Raw genomic sequence first — 23,114 nt, forward strand, 5'->3', positions numbered from 1 at the left:
AGAGAGAAAGGAATACTACGTAATATCCTCCCTAGCCTTCCTTTAGTATTAAGTTGCAAAGCCCCAAAATGCCTTACATGTCATTGTTTTGGGCACTTTCTAAAGTTGTTAAGACTTCTGAGGAAAACCCCAAAACCAAATTCACCAAGCATCCTATCGCATTCAACATGGATCTAAGTTCAGAAGCAAGGGAGGGAGTCCAAAGTCGCAGCTCGATCAGTAACAGATTCTGTATCTCATGGAAAGCAGCCTGCTCACCAGAAAGAAACTTCAAACACAAGTGACACAGCTGCTGCCCGCAGATGCACCGGGGGCAAAAGTGGGCTTCCTCGGGGAATTAGTGCTGTTGTAAAGGAAGGCGGACTGGAGCTCATTATGATATAAGGGTAGGTGCTTCTGATGGCCTGCCCGCACCTGCGATCCAGCTGGCCGGGCTTTGTGGCCGCTAGTTGCTGGCTGGAGTGACCCGTGAGCAGTAAAAGAAAATGGAAGCAGTTCATTTCCCCACCACGGAGACTCATTCCATGGACTGCAGTGCCTATGGCCTGTGCTCCAAGTGATTCTAATCAAAGACTTCTAACTCCGAGAGATGGTTCCTGATGAGGTCTGAACCCTGAGCACTGGAGGAAATGAAGTCTAATAAGGGCTGGAACTGTTTCCAAGTCTCAGTAAGGGGTGCAATTCTCACCAACCTGATTGGACGAACATTTCCGGAGCTGCTGCCGCTGGCGCATATAAAGCAGGCAAACGGTGACAGCCAACGGCCTTGCTGTGGAGGTGTGAGACCTACCACTGCTCTGTGCCACCGTGCGAGGAACACAGGATGGGAATCGGGGCTGGAGTACCAGCCCCAAAGCTGCAGCAGTCTTGCTGGAAGATCTTGAGCAACCTCTTTCATCTCTGCTGGGAGGCCTCAATTTCTTCATCTTAAAACACGGAAGTTGGACCAGATGGTCTCCAAGGGCTTTCATATATATATAGTTAATAATTCTTTTCTTTTTTTTTTGGAGACAGAGTCTCGCTCTGTCACCCAGGCTGGAATGCAGTGATGTGATCTCAGCTCACTGCAACCTAAGCCTCCCCAGGTTCAAGCGATTCTCCTCTCTCAGCCTCTCAAGTAGCTGGGATTATAGGCGCCCATCACCACGCCCGGCTAATTTTTGTGTTTTTAGTAGAGACGGGGTTTCACCATGTTGACCAGGCTGGTCTCAAACTCCTGACCTCAGGCGATCCGCCCGCCTTGGCCTCCCAAAGTGCTGGGATTACAGGCATGAGCCACCGCGCCTGGTCCAATAATTTAAATGTCAGCACTAGTATATATGTTTTAAGGACATGCCATTTTAATAGGAGAAAAAAAGTCACATTCAAGTGTAGACATGGGCATCATGTCTAGGAGGCATCTGACTGTTCCTGAAATGTGGGCTGTGCCCCAAACACCGAGGATCCCACCTTACCACACCCCGGATTCTGTGCTCCCACCTCTCACCACACTGAGTTCTGTCCTGATGCGTCCACCTCTTCCCTGTCACTCCCCCGAGCCACGTGAGTGGTCTCAGCTCTATTTGCCTAGCAACTGGAATCCTGGGCTTCTGTCTCTGCATCACCCCGGATGCACCAAAGGCAGGTTCCAGTGGAATTTTTCTGGGCCTGTTAGCAGTTAGCACTTCTGGCTGGCTGCTCACATTACACCCCAAACACACAGTCCACTTCAGCTTGGGGGGCAGCCCACCGACAGCCTCTGCACCCCACGTGCCCTTTTCCCAAGAGCTTGACTTTGGCTCTTCCCAGCTCCTTGCAAGCCCTTCAGTGTTCTCTGCTAATCCCTCCATCCCCATGAAGCACCCAGCCACAATCCACAAACAGGACTGCCAAAACTCTCAGTGCTCTACCATCAGACCCAAGGCAGCCACACCTTGGTCAGAACTTGAGTGACTGGTCTGGGTTCCTCACAGGAGCAAATCTCCAAGTGTGGTCCCTGCACCAACAGCATGAAGTCCTCTGGGATCTATTAATGCAGAGCCCCAGGCCCTGCCCCAGCACCGGATCTTACATTGTAAAGATCCCCAGGTGGTTTAGATGCATGGTAACCTTTGAGAAGCGCTGCTGCGGACTGTCCTAGGTCAACTAACCCGTTAGAGGACGCTCCTGGATAACAAGCACCATCTCCCTTCCCCGGCACTGTAGGAACAGGAAGCCGTGCCAGGATCAGGGATGCTGACTGGCCCAGGGAGGTGGGAGAGCGCATCCTGGAGGGAGACCACGTGCCGACACAGGCTAGCCTTTCCATGCAAACTGGGCTTCTCACAGCTGCGCAGAGCCTTAGGAGAGTGATCACCACTCTCTTGGAGGTCCTGCTTTGCAAAGAAAGAAGATGGATGCGTAACTTGTGGGGGTGGAAAGACTTGTGAAACAAGGCTGTTGGACCGCTAAGTATTGGAAGAGTTTCCATCATCACTGTTGCAGCCTCCACCACCAAACTGGAAAGATGTTTCAGCCAAGCCTGGAAGCACAGTGCATTACTGGGCAGGTACTTCTGCTAGGGAGCCATGACCGCAGGAGCTCCCCCTTCCCTTCATAAAGCTTTATAGTCCTCCAATGGCTTTTGCCTTGTAGTGTCCCAGCTAGAACTGGGCCATGGGGTAAAAGCCAGATAGGTGGGCAGAAGCCAAGTTTCTTACTTGGAAAAAGTGACATGAAGGAAGCAAGGTTTGGGCTCCACTAAAATCACGTCGCCACTCTGCTTCTCCATCCCACAGCTCCAACTACAAAACTGCTCCCCAGGTAACCAGGGGAGCCAAGACTCCCTTTCTCTCCAAGACATCCTCCATAAATCTTTCTCCTCCTTCCATCCGCTTTTCCTGATTTCTCACACAATGACCCATGTCTTTTCTTTTTTTTTTTTTTCTCCCTGCTCATTCCTTGGATCTGTGAAAGGTGCAACCTAGCACACCGGGTCCCCAGACCACCACAGCTCAGCAGTGAGACCCCACATCTCAGTTTTCAGAGCTGCCTCTTTACCATGGTGAAGTCATTTTAGGAACATGCAGAGAAAAGCAAACTGGAGCATACATCTGCAGGCAAGAAAAATCAATTCTTACCATCAGAGAACAGCTAGTCTTCTCTGGGGGCTGCTATCTCAGATGAGAGTCTTGGGTTCAGGCTGAAGCCCTCAGACTCAGAGCCAAGACTCTGCCGGCTTCCTGTCCATGGAGCCTCTGCGGGAAATGAAGCTGAGGCAAGTCGCTAGCCCAGGGCCAGTGCTCTGGGCACCCCAGAGGAGGTTCCTGTGGCTTTGCTCATTGCTGTTCTTTCACAAAGAACCCACTACATTGCACAGTTCCTTCCAAATCCGCTCCAGTGCTTGCTGGGAAATCAACAACTCGTTCTGGACTTTCCAGATGCAACGTTTCTGGAGACCTTCTTTTTTTATTTTTTTCTTCACTCCCCCTCTTTTTCCCCTTTCTCAGCTAAAAAACGTTGGCTAAGGTCACAACAAACAATGGCCAAGCTTGTGTCACTGACCAGATGCCTCCCACCCCCAGGCCTGTGGACAAGGGTAGCTTTGTTCACTGTGTTTTAGGCGGGACTTCCTGGGCCTGCCCAAGCCCTGCTGGGGAATGTTTTGGCCAACTTCTTCCCAACCCTAAGTCACGGCTCTGGCCCTGGCCCCGGCCCCAGCTGTGTGAACCCAAGGCCAGATAAAAGCCAACATAAAAAGAACGGAGAATGTTCCTCCAAAGAACCACTGTGTGGAAAGCCGGTGCTTCCAGAGGGGCGAGATGAACGTCTCTTGCCTTCAACTCTGCTCTCGCTACCACCAAACCTGGACAGATAACGAACAAAGACAGGGTCATGCGGGGTTCTCCACCGAAACGGGCCCGAGGATCACAAAGTCATTACTTACAAGTAGCGAAAGGATTGGACTCCAAGAGCAATACTGCAGCCACCAACTAAATGAGCGTGGGCAGGGGCTTGGATCCTTGGTGAATATATCGTTATCGTATCATTCCGTTTAGAAAGATTTCTGGAGCAGCTGACGATTTAGCACTCAAACTGCCGCATATTTCTGTGTTTGCTTTCAGACGCAAACCTTTGGGGTTTTAGGAAATGATTCTTTATATAGAACTAAATACGGTTTTCTAGAGAAACCAAGATCCTGAGGACTGAGGGTTCCCTATTAAGCAAATGGATAAACTTATGTATGAAGAGGTTTCAATACCAGCTCCTTGGGTGGGGGGAAGAAAATAAGTACTATCGTCTAAGGATGGAGTCAGACCAGAGCTAAGCTGTTGTTTTATTGCTTACTAGCTGCAAGACCCTGGGCAATGGCTCTGGCTTCAATTTCTCCAAGTGCAAAATGCAGATGATCACAGTATCTTTCTCAAAAGACTGTGTAAGAGATTAAAGGGGGTGGGGTGGGGCATCCATGGAAACATGTTACCTAGTGGATGATGTAAATGCTCAATGAAAGCTAGGATTTTTGCTGTTACTACCACCAGTAGCTGAAAGGGTAGGCACTGCAGTTACCCTGGGTCCAAAAAAAAAAGTCTAGACCGGACAATAAAAAGCAAACAGCTCAATTTAGAAAATGAGCAAAAGACATTCCTCCAAAGAAGATATCAAAATGACCAATAAGCACATGAAAAGATGCTCAACACCACTAATCATCAGGGAAATGCAAATCAAAACTACATTGAGATATCAGCTCACACCCATTAGGACGGCTTCTTCAAAAAACCAGACAAGACCGGGCACAATGGCTCATGCCTGCAATCCCAACACTGCGGGAGGCCAAGGTGGGTGGATCACTTGAGGTCAGGAGTTCGAGACCAACCCGGCCAACATGGTGAAACCCTGTCTCTACTAAAAATACAAAACTTAGCCAGGCGTGGTGGTGCATGCCTGTAGTCCCAGCTACTAGGGAGACTGAGGCAGGAGAATCCCAGGAGGCAGAGGTTGCAGTGAGCTGGGATCACGCCACTGCACTCCAGCCTGGGCAACAGAGCAAGGCTCTGTCTCAAAACAAACAAATAAACAAACATCAACAAAACAGAAAAGAATAAGTACTAGTAAGGATTGAGGACTGTTGGAACCCTTGTGCCCTGCTGGTGGGAATGTAAAATGGTACAGCCTGTATGGAAAATAGTGTGTTAATTCCTCAAAAAATTAATACAGAATTGCCATATGGTCCAGCAATTTCATTAATAGGTATATACCAAAAAGAACTGAAAGCAGGGTACTGAAGGGAGGGTCATGCTGCCTGTTCATGACAACATTATTCACAAGAGCCAGAAGGTAGAAACAAACCAAGTCGTGGTAAAATAAACACAATGGAATATTATTCAGCCTTAAGAACGGCAGTTTTTTTGTTTTTGTTTTTGTTTTTTTTTTTTTTTTTGAGACAAAGTCTCACTCTGTCAAGCTGGAGTGCAGTGGCGCGATCTCGGCTCACTGCAACCTCCGCCTCCTGGGTTCAAGCGATTCTCCTGCCTCAGCCTCCCAAGTAGCTGGGACTACAGGTGTGCACCACCATGCCCGGCTAATTGGAAGGAAATTTTGACACATGCAACCATGTGGATGAACCTTGAGGACATTATGCTCAGCGCAACAGCTAGACACAAAGGGACAAATACTATTTGCTTCCACCTCTATGAGGCACCTAGAAAGTCAAATAGATAGTGACAGGTTGCAGAATGGAGGTGACCAGGTGTTGTGGGCAGGGCACGTTGGGAATTACTGTTTAATGGGTCCAGAGTGTCAGTGGTACAAGATGGAAGCGTTCTGGAGATTAATGGTGGTGATGATGGCTGCACGACCATGTGTGTATACTCAAAGTCACTGAACTATACATTTAAAAATGATGGAGATGGTGGATTTCATGTCATGTGTATTTTGCCATGATTTAAAAAAAAACAAAAACAAAAAAACCTGAGACCCACAGAGATAGTTTAGCTCAAAAGACCCTGTGAACCATAAGCCACATCATGAGATATACCACCTCAGGCTCTCCACATACACCCAGAAGAAAGCCACCCCAGCTTCTTGGCAACGATGAACAGAAAGCCCAACTAGAAGACAAGGCTGGGGCCCGGCGAGGTGGCTCACGCCTGTAATCCCAATACTTTGGGAGGCCGAGGTAGGTGGATCATTTGAGGTCAGGAGTTTGAGACCAGCCTGGCCAACATGGCGAAAACTCATCTCTACTAAAGATGCAAAAAATTAGCTGGGTGTGGTGGCACGCACCTGTAAATCTCAGCTACTCAGGAGGCTGAGGCAGGAGAATCACTTGAACCCGGGAGGCAGAGGTTGTAGTGGGCTGAGATCGTGCCACTGCACTCCTACCTGGACGACAGAGTGAGACCCTGTCTCCAAAAAAAAAAAAAAAAAAAAAAAAAAAAAAAACCATGAGGCTGGCCACCTATAGCAGGACTCACTCACCACGGTTCATCTTGTGTTCGATCTTGGGGAGACCGAGGGAACACAGCCAGCATTCTAATGTCAATTGAGGGCTTTTCCATTTAGGGGCGTGGCACACTTGGGCTCCTGGAGTGGGTAACAAGGTGCCTCTCCCTTGGATATATCAATTCGTTTCTGCGTCTGCATCCCACCTTCCTGGTCCTTTCTCTTCTACTCCTGACAGCAGGGTTCATCTCTTCCTTCTCAAAGTTATCAGTGTGGCTGCTTGAGGGACTCTCCCTCCCTAATTGCTGGGTTTCAATCTGCTGCAGGAGCGACTGTGAGAATCTTGTACTGAGCACTCACTCTGGACCAGGCGCTGTTCTACGCTTCACATGTTTCCTATCACTTAATCCTTCTAACAAACCAAAAAGGAAAATTCTATGATCGTCCTCATTTAACAGAGGAAAACGGAGGCTCCTGCGAGAGACAGGGCAGGATGGGTCAGAAGAACAACCCACAGGGGCAATATTCTAGGCCATGGGGCCAGCCTGAGCCAAGGTCAGAGAGAAACCGTGTGGGTAGAGGCTGTGGGGGAAAAGCAAGTGGATCCATTCATTAGCGTTTAAGAGGCATGGGAGGTGAGAAAAAACAGTAGCGAAGGATGGCGTCAGATCACGGGAGGCTATGAGGACATCAAGAACTAAGAAATTTCGATTCTAGAAGGGAGAAGAAACCACCAGTGGATTCTGAGCCAGGGAGAAGTCACAATCAGGGCTGTGGTTTGTAGAAATCCTCATGATACGAGGGTGTAAGTAGGTCAAATGTGAGGAAGAAACTAGAGGGAGGAAACTGGCTACAGAATCCCCCCTCCACCTTCTTTCTCTCTTCCACCTCTCACCCATCATAAAAACAAGAGAAAGGCAATGCTCAAGCCTACACTTGCAAAATGATCCCCAACCAGCCATGAAAAGGAGGCGAGAGCATCACAACCAGCGGTGGGGAGTCTCCCACCGGAAGCTGAGTTATTTGCATCTTCTCTCTGCAATGTGGGAGGAGAGGCCAGGTGATGAATCCACACACTCGTTTTTGAGGTCAGGCATGCTACAGAAATAGACAGGACCGAGGTACTTTTCTGTTCTTGGAGATGGGCCCTCACCCATTAGAAGGTAAAAGCAGGCCAGGCACAGTGGCTCACAACACTTTGGGAGGCCGAGGCAGGTGGATGACCTGAGGTCAGGAGTTTGAGACCAGCATGGCCAACATGGTGAAACCCCATCTCTACTAAAAATACAAAAATTAGCCAGGCATGGTGGTGCACGCCTGTAATCCGAGCTACTAGGGAGGCTGAGACAGAAGAATGAACTCGGGAGGCGGAGGATGCAGTGAGCCGAGATCGTGCCGTTGCACCCCAGCCTCAGTAACAGAGAAAGACACTGTCTCAAAAAAAAAAAAAAAAAAAAACTTCATTTGAACCTAGATGGCCAAGACCTTCACCTTCAGTCCTTTCAGGTTTGCAGAATTAAAATGGCCATGAAAGCTTTCATAGCCTGTGACTTCCCAGTTTTGTAATAGCAAAGAGGGGACAGTTTTGAGGCTGTTAAACATTAACAGCTGTCCCCGACACCACTTTGACATTGCATCACCCAGATGAACAGATACAATCACAGGCAACAATGCATCACTCCAGGAAACACACAGAAATCACTGTCATTGCAAATCCCAGTAGGGCCCCCAGCCAAGGGCAAGGGACCTTTCCGGGCCATTACAAACCAGGAGGCTGATCTGCTGTGACCTGACCTCAGCAGAACACACTAGTCCTGCAGACATTTAATTCTTTAGGATTCCCCAAAGGTAATCTCTCAGAGTATGTAAGACTCACGAATACATTCTAAGGGTTTATGGCTTGGGTCCATCCTAGCATCTCAATCCAAAAGTCACTTTGGTTTTCCTTTATTAACCACCCTTAGTGATTAGCGTTGGCTGTGAAAACCACGCTACTGTTGTCTCCTTCTGGCCTCTGCAAACAGATAGCTTGCTACCTAAGGAGCCACACGTACAAACGGCAGACAGCAGAGAATCCGTGATCCCCAAGCAAAAAGACGGACGATCACGTCCACCAAGCTGAGTTTTCCTGAGTTCAACGGCATCAGATGAAACCAACCCTCTTATTATTTTGTGTTTCAGTCAAGTTGAAAATTGTCAACCAAAATAGGCCTTATTTGCTGTAGGCCCTTGTCCTCCATAGGATGAATTGGGTTGTCTTTAAAATGATAATTAATAGGCTGGGCGCGGTGGTGGCTCATGCCTGTAATCCCAGCACGTTGGGAGGCCAAGGCGGGCGGCTCATGAGGTCAGGAGTTCAAAACCAGCTTGGCCAATATTGTGAAATCCTGTCTCTACTAAAAATACGAAAATTACCTGGGCATGGTGGCATGCACCTGTAGTCCCAGCTACTTGGGAAGCTGAGGCAGTAGAATTTCTTGAACCCGGGAGGCAGAGGTTGCAGTGAGCTGAGATTGTGCTACTGCACTCCAGCCTGGGTGACAGAGTGAGACTCAGTCAGAAAAAAAAGATAATTAATAAGAAAGCACATCTGGGTAGGGTGATGACTCACTTTTTGTAAAGGCTTCACAGTCATGAACAGAAAAATTATTCATCAGCCTAAGCAGTCTCCAGGGTCAAGGGTCTCAGGGACGCCCCCGTCTTCCATACGTGGCCCCCTGTTTGCATGATCAATCAACTAACAGTTACTAACTACCCTTTCCCGAATCCTGTGTGGGATGCAGGCAGATATTGTATGTAGGACCTGACTCCTAAAATTCGGAAGCTAAGTCACAAACATGGGCAAAAAAAAGGACTAGGTAACAAAGGAGTCTGCAATAGTGCCAAATACTATATGATAAGCTGGCAGACAATAAGAGCTTTCAGAATCCAGAGGAGGGCAAGGTCACTTTTGGCGGGGATGGTCCAGGGAGGCTTCCCAAAAGATAAAGAACTTGCCTCACAGCAGGGATAAAAAACAAGGGCTTGACGGGAGCCCAAGGAACATGATGTACGAAGCAGAATAAGGTTTGATAAAGGACGAGACATAGGGAAATGAGAGACAGTAAAGTTGATTCAGAAGGAAATGACAGAAGTTTGAACCAGTAACCTGAAGAGATGTGGCTATGGTGAGAGCCAGTTTGGGGGTATGCAGTAGAGTCTATTGGCCATAGATCCAAGTTCAAAGTGTTCGGTGGGGAGTAGGGGTGAGTATGGCCCTGGGCACGTGGAGTTGGAGGCACATGCTCAGAGATGGTGGTGAGATCCTACAGGCTGCCTAGGAGTTCACAGAGAAAGAAAGGACCTTGCACTGAACCTTGGGGCCTGCTCTTGCCTGAGCAGTGGGAGAAGAAATTCTTCTCCAGCATGCCTCAGGCCCAATCCCTCCCTCTCCTGTGCCTTTCATTAGCGCACGCAACAGCCCCAGGGCCCCTCTCCAAGACTCTCAAAGGCAAGAACCAGGTCTTCATCTTTTTTGCCTCTAACCAGGCTAGTGCCCAACACTCGGGGACTACATGGGAAATAAACCATGTGAGTTCTGAGAATCAGGCACAGAAACCAAATGAGGAGGGGGGATACAAGAAGAAATAAGTACAGCTGACCCTTGAACAACACAGGGCTTTAGAGGTGCTAACCCCGACCTCCCCATGCAGTTGAAAATCTGTACATAACTTTTGACTCCCCCAAAAGTTAACTACTAACAGCCTACTGTTGACTGGAAGCCTCAGTGATAACTCAAACAGTTGATTAACATATATTCTGCATGTTATCCATATTACAGACTTTATTCCTAAAGTAAGCTAGAGAAAAAAAACAACATTAAGAAAATCATAAGGGGCCGGGCACAGTAGCTCACGCCTGTAATCCCAACACCTTGGGAGGCTGAGGTGGGAGGATCACTTGAGCCCAGGAGTTCGAGACCAGCCTGGGCAGTCTGGTGAGTGAGACCCCATCTCTACAAAAATAAATACAAATTAAAAAATAAAAATAAATTAACCTGGCACGGTGCACGCCTGTAGACCCAGCTACTAGGCAGGCTGAGGCAAGAGTATCCTTGACCCCTGGAAGTTGAGGCTGCAGTGAGCCAAGATTACTCCACTGCACTCCAGCCTGGGCAACAGAGTGAGACTGTCTCTAAATCAATAAATAATAAATAAAACCATAAGAAAGGGAAAATACACCTATAGTACTGTACCATATTTACTGATCCCGTAAGTTTACATCATCTGTTTACAAGATGAATCCTTTGAAATGGTGGCAACCGCAGCTGCAGACCTCAATCGACGGTACCTGACAAGCAACTGAACTTTTTCTTGTAATGTCAGGACTTTTCTCTGCTTCTGGGGAACGTTTCCAGCATCACTAGTGGCATACTCTATAGGTCCCATGGTGTTATTCGAGGCTTACGGCATTGCACTAACAGTGATGAAAAATACATAGAACAGTGAGGGCTCACATTTTACTGCGATACCCAATTTACTGGAGTGATGAACTGTTCATCCAGGGCTTATCAGCATCACATGACGTTTTAAGCCGATACTCTCAGCACCTGAGCTCACTGCAATAACAACTAGGAGTGGCCACAAAATTACTACAGTATACACTATGGCTAGTTTTATGCAGTTATGATTAATACTACATCTTTGCCTTTGTTTACATTTCGCTTAAATGTGAATGGTGCCATACACAGTCTGAATGTTTGTGTAGGTAAAATTTTTAAAAATTTTAACTTTCTATAGATCTGTATGTATTTTATGGTAGTAAATGATAAACTAGTATCGAATATATTTTAGGCATTCACGGCATGTCTAACATTTTCTTAATTTTTTTGATATTTCTAGACTAGGTAGTCTGTCTTCAATTTTTTTCAGATGGTCACAAATCTCCAAAAATGTTTTCCAATATAATAATTGGAAAGAATCCATGTATAAGTAGATCTGTGCAGTTCAAATCCATTGTCTGAGGGTCAGCTGTAGTTAAGAGTGTCCGGCCAGGCGCGGTGGCTCACGCCTGTAATCCCAGCACTTTGGGAGGTCGAGGTGGGTGGATCACGAGGTCAGGAGATCAAGACCAGTCTGGCTAACACGGTGAAACCCCGTCTCTACTAAAAATACAAAAAATTAGCCGGGTGTGGTGGTGGGCACCTGTAATCCTAGCTACTTGGGAGGCTGAGGCAGGAGAATCACTTGAACCTGGGAGGTTGCAGTGAGCCAAGATCGTGCCACTGCACTCCAGCCTGGGCAACAGAGTGAGACTCTGTCTCAAAAAAAAAAAAGTGTCCAAGTGAGATGCCAAAGAAAATGCTCACTGAATACACAGAGGGTGTGTCTCATTTATCTTGGAAAGAGAAATATGGAAGAGTGATGGGTGTAGACTTGGATCACAGGCACACAAGGAGCTATAAGCATAGGACGCAAAGGGAAGCAAGATCTTTAGGTAAGAGGCCATTAAAGAAGAGAACAAGAAAGAGGACAGGCCACAGACCATGGCTGGCTCCAGACCAAGGGCTGTGCTGGGCAGAGGGCTCCCGTGAGGTGACTGCAGCCAGTTTCTTGTATACATCATGGTAGATGTAGACATCATGGTAGATGGTAGAGCCTTAGGACCCTTATAAAATTTCTATGGGTCCCACCCCATAAAAGATTCCTAGTATCAGCCGGGCGCAGTAGCTCACGCCTGTAATCCCAGCATTTTGGGAGGCCAAGGCAGGTGGATCGCCTGAAGTCAGGCGTTCAAGGCCAGCCTGGCCAATATGGTGAAACCCCGTCTCTACTAAAAATATAAAAATTAGCCGGGTGTGGTGGCATGCACCTGCAATCCCAGCTACTCAGGAGGCTGAGACAGGAGAATCGCTGGAACCCAGGAGACGGAGGTTGCAGTGAGCTGAGATCGCGCCATTGCACTCCAGCCTGGGTGACAGAGTAAGACTCCATCTCAAAAAAAAAAAATTTCCCAGTATCAAGTGGACATATCAGAAATGGCACCCAGTTGAAAAGGCCTGCAAACAGCCCTCATTCTAAGGGATCCCATAGCTTGGTTTCCCCTTCCTGCAGCCATTCATATCCCACTGTGACACCTCGCTCCATCCATCACTGTGTACCAGCTGCACTATTATTTACTCAGTATTTTTTCCGAAGTGACTTATATCCCACTGAAATGTAGCCTGGCCCTAAGCAATAATATCTGTGAAATCACAGATTTGATTTGGTTTGGGTTTCTTTCTACTACACACTAAAATAAATATAACTTTGAAACTGCCATCTCCACATGATCTAAAATTATCTCACGGATCCTTAGTTGGAAACTCGGCACACTTTGAGAAACACTGTCTCTGGCTACACATCAAGTCACCATGCAGCATCCACAAAGTGCTTCCAGGATTTTTTTTTTTTTTTTTTTTTCCAGACGGAGTCTCGCTCTGTCGCCCAGGCTGGAGTGCAGTGGCCGGATCTCAGCTCACTGCAAGCTCCGCCTCCCGGGTTTACGCCATTCTCCTGCCTCAGCCTCCCGAGTAGCTGGGACTACAGGCGCCCGCCACCTCGCCAGCTAGGTTTTTGTATTTTTTAGTAGAGACAGGGTTTCACCGTGTTAGCCAGGATGGTCTCGATCTCCTGACCTCGTGATCCGCCCATCTCGGCCTCCCAAAGTGCTGGAATTATAGGCTTCAGCCACCGCGCCTGGCCGATTCTCTCTTTTTTTAATCCAGAAAATCAAACCTGAATTCTCTACTGACCACGTCCCCACAACGACAGAACATGGTACCTGGCACGTGCCTGAATCTCTGGGAGATTAAGGGCATGGTAAAAGGAGAGGCAGGGGACTTCCCTGTAAGAAGCATCTGACAGCTGTCCCAGGACACTGCCTATCAAACCAGCAATAAGAGGAAAAGAAAAAGAAACAACTCATTCAATCTTAAAAACAAAATCCAAAAATGACAAACAGAATCAGAGGAAAAAAAAAAAAAAAAACCAAGAACCATGAGGCCAATGAAGGAAATGCAGAAAATCTTGCAATCTGCTGGGCGCGGTAGCTCACGCCTGTCATCCCAGCACTTTGCGAGGCCAAGGCGGGCAGATCACGAGGGTCAGGAGTTCCAGACCAGCCTGGCCAACATAGTGAAACCTCATCTCTACTAAAAATACAAAAATTAGCCTGGCACGGTGGCAGGCACCTGTCGTTCCAGCTACTTGGGAGGCTGAGGCAGGAGAATCGCTTGAACCTGGGAGTCGGAGGTTGCAGTGAGCCGAGATCGTGCCACTGCACTCCAGCCTGGGTGACACAGCAAGACGGTCTCAAAAAAAAAAAAAAAAAGAAAGACAGAAAGAAAGAAAAGAAAAGAAAAAAAGAAAGAAAGAAAGAAAAAATATTGCAAACCAAGATGAGTTGTAAAAGGGATGAAATAAGACTTCACACCTTCACCACTCTCTGCCGGTAATCTGAGCTGCACTTCACGCCTCTGCCACTCCCTGTCTCTAATTTGAGATGCAGGATTTGCACTGACCTGAACACTGAGCAGCCAGCCCTCTCCTCTCAGCACAGATACCATCTGAGAGGACTGTCCATCATCCATTTACGTACAGCAATTCCCAGAAAACAAGAGAGCAGGAAGTACAGGGTAGAACAAGGGGCGTGGGAGGGATGCTCACAGTTCAGAGAGGTACGGATGCTACAGTCCAAGCCCAGTCAATGCCCTGGCTGCAGGGCATTGAGAAGAGATCCTGGGAACTGTGCGTTTTCATGTTCTCCATCAATTCAGAGTATCACAGAACCAGGTAGTAACGTGAGAGTTCACGAGGCAAAGGCCAATCAGAAAACAGAAACTGGACTGGGAGATGGGTGCATCATCGAACCCACAGGCAGGTAGCTGTGAGGGGGAGTCAACCTTCCCCAAAGCCGACAGTGTGCCAAGGCTGGTGACAGTTGATACTTTCTGTTGGTACATGTCACATTTATGTAGATCCTGCCATGTTCAAGAATGCATAAAGAAAGAGGGGAAATATGCAAAATCAGGGTGAGGAAACACCATCCTGAAAGCACAAAGGAAAAGCACGTCTCAGAAAATCATTCAGAAGAAAAACTGTCAGGAAACTGCCAGAATGTAAGAAACTGTGATTTCTTTGAAAGAGGAACAGCAAATAGTAACACACACACAAAAAAAACCAGTTCATAAAAAGGATGACAAAGACGACAGTGGATGAGGTGAGGATTACGAAAAATTGCTCATTTAAATCCATGTTTAGTTGTAGTTGTGGATAACTGCAAATACAAACATTTAAATCAGTGACTTGAGGGGCTAACAGGAAAAGTGTCCCCAAATTGCAAAGGACAAAAAGCAAGGAAATCAAGAGTCTACATAACATACATGTTTAAGAAGTATTCCATTATTAAAGACAGAATAGGTTAAAATTAGTAACCAATTGCAATTAAAATTAATACTCTATTAATAATAAAATTAATAATCAACTGCAAAAATAAAAAATCATGCATATAGGCCGGGTGCAGTGGCTCACACCTGTAATCCCAACACTTTGGGAGGCCGAAGTGGGGAGATCACTTGGGGTCAGAAGTTCAAGGCTAGCCTGGTGAACATGTTGAAACCCTGTCTCTATTAAAAATACAAAAATTAGCCAGGCATGTGCACACCTGTAATACCAGCTACTTGAGAGGCTGAGGCAGGAGAACTGCTTGAACCTGGGAGGCAGAGGTTGCAGTGAGTGGTGATCACGCCATTGCAACCTCACACCACTGCAATTGTGCCTGGGTGACAAAGCAGAACTTCGTCTCAGAAAAAAAAAAAAAAAATCATCCATATAAACAGGCAAAAAGAGAAAGGGTTACCCAGGAAATCAGATTTTCCTCAGACTTTTCCTCTACCCTACTAATGGCTACAGAGCTCTTTCTACTAGAAGAAAAGCTCCATACAGCAGGGATTTTGTTTTGCTCCTTGCTCTATCATGGTACACATAGGGCCTGGCATCATCCCTTGGAAAGTGCTAAAAGACAAACCCCACTGAGTTTAAAGCTTCACGGGGTACAATCATTGTTATGTCCATTGCTGTGGGTATTCAATAAATATTTGTTGAAGCTAAACTGCAAATATGAATTTATATCCAAAACTTTGTAATTCAAGACATACAAATCCATCAAGTTGTAAGAGTATTTCATATGAAAGAAATAGGAAGGTTCTCTTAGAGGCATGCGAGTGAGGACACCACCCCCTTACCCTCCAGGCTCTGAGAGAGAAAATTAGGAAGATAACACAGCCATGGGGAAGTAATAATACAAATGCAATGCATGTGTAAGCCATTTCTTGCTCAGTATAGACAAACTCCCAGGGCAAAAATCCAGTGAACTGTGTGCTGCCTGGTGGATTTTCCAGCTCACTGGGGGTGAAAATTAGTGCCTGAGTATTTCATTCACTTCCTTTTCTGCTCCTGTCCATCCCAGAACCAGGATACAAGTTTCTCCTACAAGGCCAGTGCAGATGAAACATTGGGCCATGTGTAAGGAGCACGCATAACTGATGTTCCCTTTCTGTCCAGGCACATGCCAACAATGGGGACTATTCAAGCTTTAGGGACACTGTGCTGGGAGGATCCACAAACAAGAAGTCTTTGTTTTTCGTCTCCACCAAAACAACACTGTGCTATGTAAGACACCACAGTGGCCATTTTCTTTGCCGTGGAACTTCAGTCTTGATTTTCTGCATGTTAAAAACTCATATTGAATGGACCAAGTCTTGTTTTCTTCCTTAAATCGGGTAAGACCAATAAACCACCCAGTGGCAATGCTTTCTGTCATCAAAACCCTCTTTATGTCATCCTCCAAGAGCTGTCCCTGCTTTAGAAATCAAAGTATGCAATATGATCTCAATATGGAAAATAGCAGTCCCTCACCAAAATGAAGTACTAAAGAAAGACACAAACACATTAACAAAGCTTATGTTTGTATTGGGGGATCCTCTGGTTGCTTCAATTCTATTTCTTTCACCAATTTAAAAATTTTACTTTATTTAAAAATATTTAAAAATAATTTTTTGATTTTAAAACGTGTTTTGAAATTACTTTCTTTTTTTTTTTTTTGAGACGGAGTCTTGCTCTGTCGCCCAGGCTGGAGTACAATGGCGCGATCTCGGCTCACTGCAAGCTCTGCCTCCCGGGTTCACACCATTCTCCTGCCTCCTGCCTCAGCCTCCCGAGTAGCTGGGACTATAGGCGCCGACCACCGCGCCTGGCTAATTTTTTGTATTTTTAGTACAGACAGGGTTTCACTGTGTTAGCCAGGATGGTCTCCATCTCCTGACCTTGTGATCTGCCCACCTCGGCCTCCCAAAGCTCTGGGATTACAGGCGTGAGCCACCGCGCCCAGACTGAAATTACTTTCACAATCAGCAAGTCATCATATACAATCCTAAACATAATATATGATCCCAATTATGGAGAAAAATATACACAGCATAAGAAAGAATGCCCCTAATTATTTTCTTATTTCTGTTTTTCTGTATTTTCCATGTTTTCTATAAGGGGCATATTAATTTTTTTATTTTTTTTGAGACGGAGTCTCGCTCTGTCACCCAGGCTGGAGTGCAGTGGCGCGATCTCGGCTCACTGCAAGCTCCACCTCCCAAGTTCACGCCATTCTCCTGCCTCAGCCTCCCGAGTAGCCGGGACTACAGGCGCCCGCCACCCCACCCGGCTAGTTTTTTGTATTTTTTAGTAGAGACGGGGTTTCACCGGGTTAGCCAGGATGGTCTCGATCTCCTGACCTTGTGATCCGCCCGTCTCGGCCTCCCAAGAGCATATTAATTTTAATGCCTTTTTAAAATTCTAAGCTTATTTTCTATTATCAGCTAGTACATGAATATCACCTTACTAAAAATATTTAAACAAGTCCAATAAAACCCTCCTTGACATACCCCATCACACCTGACATCCCCTAAAATGACCACTATTTATCAGGTAGGGTTTTAGGGTTTATTGTATCATCTTTCAAATGGCAAGACAGTTGGTGTGGGGGGGGTTATCTTTAAGAAAACAAAGACAAAATGACTTTCTCAACCAATGCAAGGCTAACACAAAAATTAGAGACGGAAGGCACCTTAGTAATCATCTGATCACATCTCACCATTTTACAGATCGGCAAACGGAGGCCCGGAGACAGAGACTGGACACCGAGTCTCCCCAGTAGCCACACAGAGTCCTCTCCTTGCCCTCGGACTGCCCTAAACCTGGGTGCAGATGTCACCCCCATGACCAGAGGGCTAGCTCATGGTCAGATGGCACAGCAGAACCAAGGCCCCATTCAGGACCACTCCCCAGGCCGATCTCCACACTGCTAGGAAAGGTGACCCTCTCCGTCAGGCCCAGCTCTCTTCTGCTCAAGTACAAGCTACTTCCCGTCTGTTAGCAGCCAGGCAGACCTCATGAAAGGAAGGGCCCAGGGAGGAAACATCTGTGTATACAAGAGGAGTGAAGTCATAAGCCCTCTTGACTTTCCCTTTTGGCAAATCCTCTTCTGCCTAATTTTTTTTCCCCCTACATCATTGAGATGTAAAGCTCCATTCAAACAAGGGGGCCTGGAAGACTCCAGCAGCTTCTAGAAACCAAAACTTCCATTCTGCTACAGAGATTCTCAAAAGAAGGTATGTATTGTTGCACGGGGGTGTGGGCGGGGCTAAGAACAGAAGATATATGCCCCGCAAACCACTCAGTTGACCACAGACATCCATGTGTTTTCCCCCTAAACCCAGCTTCTGCCCTTCAGCCAAGCAGAGAGGAAGCTCAAATGCAGGTTCCACAGCCTCTCAGCCACATAACCTTGGCCAAGGCACTTCACCTCTACAAACCTCATCTTTCTTCTTTTCCACATAGGAAAACGCAGATGCCACCACCTACTTCGTAGAATTTTTGCAGGGATTAAATAAGAGAGTAGAAACAATGGTAGGTATATATCAGCTTCATCCCATACTTTCCCATCCCCTTGAGAAAAGCCATCAACTGAGGTCACCAACGCTGAGTCATTCGTGTTGCCGGGACTTTCCCAGCAGCCCGGCTAAACTCTCCAGAATGACACCTTCTAACCGTTCTGACATAGACTGAGCTAATGGAAAAAACGAGAGAAAGAGCACGTGAATGACAGGACTAGACATTCAAAGAACCGTCAGAATGGGTTCTCATCAATGGCTTCGTGGGCCTAGAGCCCTCCGAGTAAATACATTTGGAAAAGATGTGGTTTCTTGGCTCGCATGGACTGTCTGCTAAAGTAACTAAAACCATTTGACAGAGAGAAAGCTGAAGGAGACCCACCAGTAAAACTCAGAGGGCGGAGAACACACGCCAAGTCCACCAGGGCTACAACCATGGAAAGCTGCTGGGGTAAATGAAAACAAGACCAAGAAACAAACATGGTCCTTGGCCAAGAACTGCAAACAAACCAGTGCAAGACCCTGGCAAACTTCTGAAAATGGTCGCATATGCCTTCATCTGAACACTCTTGCCATGGGCAAGGACACTCCAAGAAAATACTGTACCCCAGATCGATCGCTCAAGCTCCCAGAAATGAGACAGGTTGGATAACAGGCAGGAAAAATGAGCTAAGTTCCCCTTCTTCCCCAGCATTGGATATACGCAAAATCAATTTCACTGCCTTTATCTCACCATTAGATCTTATCTTTTTGTTGTTTTTTAGTAGCTAAAGGACTACTGTGGACCAGTAACTTGATATACAGCAGTTTAGTTGACGCTTATAAAAAGCCTGGTAGGGAAGTCTTTATTTTCATTTTATAATTGGGCTAGCTTGAACCCAGTGGTCTGTCTCCAAAGCTAGTGCTAATTCCATCTCACCCCACACTGTTCCCCGATTCCTCCATCTACAATCATAGAAAGCTGATAGGCTGAATGAAAACGAGCCCTAGAAACAAACATGGTCCCTGACCAAGAACTGCAAAAGGCAGTTCCCAAAACCCTTTCCCATTGTACCTGAGGCTCCTCTGCGGTGTCTAGGAATCCAATATCCCAAGGCAAATCCTCCAGGGTGGAAGTTACAGTCGAAGCCATGACCTGCCAAGGTCTTGATCAATTGTCAAATTGATAATCAGGGAGAAGGTAACAGCAGATTGCCTGTGGGAAGCCTCATTAACTGGTGGGAGGGTCCCAACAGGAGAAACAGGACTAAGAGGGTGGGTAGGAAACGACCAAGAGAAGCATCTCCACAGCCAAGAGCCCTGACCAGCACCCCTGAGTGAAATGATACCCCAGAAGGATGCCAACTGAGTGTCACACACTGCATAGCTGTGAGCAGTTTTTTCAGCTGGCAGGGCTGGGAGCGTCAGAAGGCAGCCCCTGTGCACTCATGCAGAACAAGTGGCACAGGCTGCCACAGGCTCCGTCCTCACCCTGACGCACTCACGCTCAGTCCCCAGAAAGCCCCTCCTGTGTAAGCTGAATTCTGGAAGCCTGGGTTCAACTCTCCAACCCAGAAGGGGAACCACCTTGCTCTGTCTAGTGGGCCAAGCTCCTCATTTTGGGGCTGTCTCCTGGGCAACTGAGCCCCTGCCCATGCCCAGCTTCTCCTCCCCTGTGCATAGCCACACCTCACCCCCACAGAGGCTCTCCTTTGGGTGGCCTGCGATGAGTGGCCTTCATCCCTTACGCATGGGAGCTCCTTGAGAATAACGTCCTACTCAAATCCATCCCCAGGCACAGAAAATGTACACAATAAACACACATTGGCTAGATGGAGTTCTTCCCGGTCTCTGAGTAGGGTTTTCGGCTCACCTAGAAAGCAGCTTTCTTACTTTCCTGGGGTCACCCAGGCACCAAGGCGAGGGAAGAGAGGGAACCCAGAAGGCAGAGACAAAAGCACTGCCCATACATTTATCTATTTTATCCTAGGAGGGGTCTGGGCTACTTAAATGCTCTCAGGAGTCCCCAAACCACAAATGAATAAAACGGACCAAGGGGAAAAGATCATCCATGGCTTTGCGGGCCTAGGGCCCTCCAAGTAAATACATTTAGAAAAGACGTGGTTTCTTGGCTCATGTGGACTGTCCACTAAAGTAACTAAAGCCATTAGAGAGAAAGCTGAAGGAGGCCAAGTGATCTCCTATGAAAACAGCAGTCTGAGTTACCAATGCTAGCTCTGAAAAGTACATACGTGGCTGCCTCTTGCCTATATGATTTTAAAGAACTGGTATATTTTCACCCAAGGACCCCCAGCGCCTGAACACTTGGTGACCCTGGAGAAGCCCTTGTTTGTAGGGTCACACGCCACCGGCTCCATGGGAAGGGAGCCCAGGAACCATCTCTCTAGAACAGTAGAAGGCACCAGGCCTCTTCATCAACGTGGCATCTGTGGAGCCCACAGATGCAAGTGCTGAATCGTCTAGAAAAAAACAGGACTCAGATTTGCTGAGATCTCAGAATCTGGAAGAACTCCTCCAGCCCTCTCCACAGGTACCGACTCTGCCTGGAGGAGCACAGCAGTGAGATCCTTCTCTTTGGCTAGGGAGCCTCACCTCTCTCCCCCATGGGTCTTAAAAGGAGAGAAGAAAGTGACCATAACAGGTGCTGGCGTCCTATCCACCCCCTGAGCATCGGAGCGATGATTCTCAAGCTTCAGCACGCATCAGAAGGGCTGTTAGGACACGGTCTGCTGGGCCCACCCTGCGAGCTTCTAGATCCGTAGGTGTGGGTGCCCACCCAACCATCTGCATTTCTCACAAGCCCCCAACTGATACAGCTGCTGCACATGTAGGCACTCCACTTTGAGAATCACTGACTTCAAGAGAAAAACAAAGACGGTCTGTTCTAAATCGACCTCTGGACCTAGAAGATTAATCTTCAGGAAACATAAATTCACTTTCGGAAAGAAAGAGACTCTTTTAACTTTTTTTTTTCTGAAAAGCATGGTCCTTTTACTTTTCTTCTTTTCATAGACATGGGTGCAGGGAATATTGCCTGCTTTCCCTAACCATAAGAAAAGGCATCCAAATGAAATGAATAATGGCAACTGTTCTGCTCTCGGCCTTAGCGCGGGTAACAGCAGCGATGGGTGCGGACTGCGCAAATTGGAAACCCACTACTTATCATCGGCGTATTGTTGCCAAGCAGGACGGCAGGCTCGGTGTTGCTAGAGCATCTCGTTTTTGCAAGACAAGCTGGAAATCTGGATGTTTAATGTAAAAGCTGCAGATTTTAAGATGTTGGCAACGAACTGAAACATTTTTTAAATCAAACCATGGGCAACCAAAAACAAAACAATAACGCAAGAAAACCCCCATGATTCTGCATTTGATTTTGCATACCGGCTACCAGTGTGCAACCCCTGATTGTAACTGTCGGGGACCTTTATGAGCAGTCATTTGAAGACGGGGTTCCCTGGTTCTAATGAACTGAATACCACCATCTTAGACTAAAGTACCAATCAGCACATCTGCCCCATACCATAGATCCTTTTAGCCAGGACCTCTTACACACTGGTGGGTGCAGCTGGATGCCAGCTTCTGGGGGATCTGGGAACCCCTCCCAAGGGCTTGCGCATGTGTGGCCCGCTCCCACCCACCGGAGAACTGGGCTCCCTAAGCCTGGGCCCAACCTTCTTGGGAAAGGAAGCGCAAGACAAGATTCCCGAGGCAGTAAGGACCCTGGAAATCCTGTCCTCTTCAGTCTCTGGAAAGAGGAACAGCGTATCAGCCGAGAAGGTTTGGAAGTGGAGGCGGCGCGTGAGAAAGCTGGAACAGGTTAAGGAATGAGGCAAGCACCACCAGGAGAAAGCAATCGGGGCGACATCAACACATCAAACAGGTTGACAGAAGAACAGGAATTTGGGAACGGAGGAGGAAGCCAGCCAGGCACAGTGGCCTGGGGGAGGATAGAGGCCCATCCTCAGGTCTGAACGAGAAATGACACAGTCATTGTGGTGAGCAGATAGACGCCCGTGGGTAGCAAGCCCAAGCACTGGAAGCTAGCACCTGGTAACACGGGCCATGGTGGCAAGGAAGGCTGGATCCACGCCTCGTGGGAGGTGGAAGCTATCCAAACCTGCAGAGGTAGGGAGAGTGGGAACGTGTGCTCTGGGGCCGCTGGGAAGACTGAACGGTGATGTGGACATAGGCGTCCTCACTCTGCCCACAGGAACTGTCCCCTGGCCGACCTCAGACTCTGGCCACCTCCCTGTCCCCAGACCTCCCGCTTCCCAACTGGCTTGTTCGTCCCTGTCTGTACCGCACTGCACATCAGCTTCCCAAAACGACGCTGCATCCTGATCCCCACTGAAAACCAGTCCCTTCCCTTTCCAGGTTGGCCAGGTTTTCCCCCACAAGGAAATCGGCAGCCACCTCCTGGAGACAGTCCAGGCCCATTCAGCCACCGCTGGAGGCCAGCAGTTTTCAAACTTTATTTTCCAAGTCTGATTCACAATAAAAAACACATTTTACTTCACAACTCAATACACAAAAACAAAACAGAAGTTTCATGGAAAAATGCTTGCCCTCGCCACACGTAACGCACGCCGATATTTTTCCGCTCTGGTTTTTTGTGCGGGTTGACACTGATCACTTGCACTATGTGGCTCATGATACATGGTTTGGAAAACACTGCTTTACCTGGTCCCAATCTCCGTTTTTAGAATCTTTTTTTTTTTTTTACCTCCGTCTCAATCAACAACCCCTATAA

General features: G+C 47.4%; 1 protein-coding gene across 3 annotated transcripts in view; it reads right to left on the bottom strand.

Moving 5' to 3' along the window:
• The window catches only part of LOC105473574 (growth arrest specific 7), a 291,097-nt gene that overhangs the window by 124,506 nt on the left and 143,477 nt on the right, over window positions 1-23,114 (bottom strand). The window contains exon 1 of one of the 3 annotated variants that reach the window (XM_011727399.2): window positions 3,099-3,363. The exons of the other annotated variants lie outside the window; for them this stretch is intronic. Coding sequence (XP_011725701.1) covers window positions 3,099-3,101 — 3 coding nt within the window. The 5' untranslated portion in view covers window positions 3,102-3,363. Of the gene's footprint in view, window positions 1-3,098; window positions 3,364-23,114 lie in introns of those variants that run through there. 3 annotated transcript variants of the gene reach the window in all.

This window comes from Macaca nemestrina, chromosome 17 (assembly GCF_043159975.1).
Source record: "Macaca nemestrina isolate mMacNem1 chromosome 17, mMacNem.hap1, whole genome shotgun sequence".
NCBI lineage: Eukaryota > Metazoa > Chordata > Mammalia > Primates > Cercopithecidae > Macaca > Macaca nemestrina.